Source organism: Micropterus dolomieu, linkage group LG23 (genome assembly GCF_021292245.1).
Source record: "Micropterus dolomieu isolate WLL.071019.BEF.003 ecotype Adirondacks linkage group LG23, ASM2129224v1, whole genome shotgun sequence".
NCBI classification, from domain to species: Eukaryota; Metazoa; Chordata; class Actinopteri; order Centrarchiformes; family Centrarchidae; genus Micropterus; species Micropterus dolomieu.
Window position 1 is genome coordinate 14,664,711 of NC_060172.1, and position 3,003 is coordinate 14,667,713.

General features: G+C 40.5%; 1 protein-coding gene across 1 annotated transcript in view; it reads left to right on the forward strand.

Annotated features, from left to right (window-relative positions):
• The window catches only part of LOC123963073, a 22,476-nt gene that overhangs the window by 18,744 nt on the left and 729 nt on the right, over nt 1-3,003 (forward strand). Inside the window, exons 9-10 of the mRNA XM_046039599.1 lie at nt 1,828-1,959; nt 2,917-2,999. Of these exons, the coding sequence (XP_045895555.1) occupies nt 1,828-1,959; nt 2,917-2,999 (215 nt within the window). The remainder of the gene's footprint in view (nt 1-1,827; nt 1,960-2,916; nt 3,000-3,003) is intronic.

The window sequence follows — 3,003 nt, forward strand, 5'->3', positions numbered from 1 at the left end:
TTGTACAATTATTACTAGTGATCAGTTAGTTAATAATCGCTCAATTATCTTAAATCAGTCAGTCAGTCTCATATCTAAAGGGTCAATTCTCTTGGCAGGAACTAGAAATAGGCAACACACACAGCTCTTGATTATATTACAGTGAATTTATTCTCTAACTAAGGTGATAAAAAGATGGTTGGATACAGAGAACATAAACATTTGCTGAACAATGAGCCTGGAGGTTCGATTGTGGGAAGCATTTGACTCATACGGCATAGAAGAACTAATGAGAGTAAACTAATGCTATAGTTTAGGAGTTAAAATGGGCATCTGATCACAGGACGTGTGTTAAATCTTACTGCTTGTCGACAGCCTGCTTTTGGCCTGTTGCACGGGTCCCACGCTAGCTGCCGATCCTGGCTTTTTGCTAGGGATTCTCCGGGGTTCTCCGTGTCTGATTGAAAACGCCTCCTCCGTCTGGCAATTCGGCTGTTTTCAGGTTTCCTTCGTTGTAGAAAATAAAATAAAAACAAACTGAAGGGCAGATCGATGTCGCGGCACTTCAGGTGTGTAGCTTCAGGCGAACAAAAGGGCCTGTTTGTTTCGCTGGCCGAGTCTGGGCGTTGCCTGGCGAGGCACGCCACGCGCGTTCCGAAGCGTCCAGCGAGCAGAGCAGAGTGGAAGAGCCAACAGCGAAGAAGAGGAAGAGCGAGCAGGTTGCGTGTCGCTCTTTTGTTGCCTGGGCCGTGGTTCCCCAGGGGGCATCTCAGGTTTCCCAAGGGACTGCCTTTCTAAACTTAATGTCTAAAGAAAAGAAATCTATTTGCGCGTATTATAATCAAATATTTTCCACAATCGAACCTCAATGGTTGAACGGTTGTACTGTTCTAGGCATTTGGTAACAGGAAACAATTGTCACATTATTGGTCAGGATATTTATACATTTAACGGCATTTCCGACGAGGGCATGTAATACTTATTTCGCCCACTTGGGGGAGCTCAGGTTACATGAGGAAAGCTTGGATTAAATCAAAGATCGTCTCTCCTTAGGAACCGGGGAATTTGTTGATTCATCCTTAAATTCAAGCTGGCGATTAAGAGTATAGTAAAACATTCCTTTGTCATCATTTCTAAAGGAATTTTGTAGGAAGGTATTATGAACAAGCATTGATTACATTAGATGAAGGAGTGTCTTGCTGAAAATAAAAACACTGCACAAGTAACTTCTTTTCAGCACTAATATCAACAACAGATAGCAACAACAGTCAACATAACTACTCAAATAGAGGCAAACGTAATCAGGTAACTAAAGATTTAATTAAATGCTTTGAATCTTTGGAGACTGCAGTCCTTAGCCATTCAAAGTTCAGTGTCTGGACCATGTCACACTTGGGTGAGACAGGGGTTTTCCTTTTTGATGTGGTAATAAAACAAAGAATAAGGTCAGTTGCCACGGAAACATGTGTGGGGGGCCAGTTTTGATAGGCTGTTCAGGGAGATGCCAATGGCTGGTTCATGTCCCTTTTTCAGTTTAACAGTCAGGCCCCGCGTTATCAGCTTCGGAATCAAAAAGGTGCCAGTTTTATGGTCAGGATAGCACTTAGAGAAAGCAACTTTGACCCCTCCCCTTCTTCTCTGGGGAGGAGAAAGGAATTTAGGGTAGCTCCAAATTTATTCAATGTAAAATGCACAAATCCACACCGTTGTTCACTACATTACACAGCGGCAAAATACATGTGTGAGTTCATAACAGTTAGTTTAGATTGTGAAAATGGAAGCTGCAAACTATTTAAAGCACCTTTGATATTTGTCTTGCATCTAATCTCAATATCTTGTGTTTTCTAGGTTTCATTTCTCACTCCTGCCATGTGACTATGGCTGTGATTGCAAGTGCTGCAACTCTACTGCTCCTTCTGGCTCTGTTTCTTGTTATCAAATATTTTAATAAGAAAACAAGACCCATGACTATTACTGAAGGTATGAGAAATATGTTCTCCCACTTCCCATGTCTTCATCTATGCTCTATCTCACTGAGGACTGTACTGATATTTATCCAAATGAATATGTAAAACGTAATTACTTGACATTCCTGAAAATAATTTTATAAAGCCTAAGCTATTGTGGTTTTAGAGATATCTGAAAGCTTCTTTCTGCATTTGAGGTACCTACATTTAGTTTTGTGCATCATTAAAATCAATATGGAAAGACCGAAATTGCTTGAATCCATTAAAATGAAAATTGTGTCTATTTGGATTATTTAAAGGTGCTGTAGAATGTGTGTGTATATATATATATATATATACACACACACACACACATATACACAGACACACACGCACACATTATTTATATATATATATATATATATAGCGATTGCAAGTCGCTTTGGATAAAAGCACCAGCTAAATGACTAATCATATATATATATATATATATATGCATGCCTCCGGAGCACCTAGGTGTTAAGTGTCTTGCAAAGACACGTTGGTGGATATGCTGCAGTTGAATTGAACACGGGTCTCCCATGCCAAAGTTATGTGTCTCATCCGCTGCTCCTTCGCCACCCCATCATTAAATAGCCATCATTAATCAGTGAGGCCTGGCCCCACATAGTAGGCCTTGTCCTGCCCTTCTGCTGTACTTGGAGAAGTTGGCAAATCAGACGCAAGTAGGCTTACGGGGAGGGGGTGCTTAAAGAGAAAGGAGCTAAAACTGAGTGTTCAGACAGATGGTGACAAGAGGTGCTGAAGCAATGGACAATATGAGAAAAATAATGTGTTTTTTGTTGTTTAAGTTATGTTACTATTCTGTGGTACGGCAGTTGAAAACATGGACTGATTTGACAAGACTCAAAAGCTTAACCACACGACATTAAGGCCCTTTGACGCAGTTCAGTATGATGTATTATCTGCATTTCTGTTTGACTCCTTTCAGATAACGCTGAAGATGAAATTGTCTATTCAGATGTTAGAGTGATGAAGCATACAAGGAAAAGCAGACCCAACTTGGATCAAAATGCCC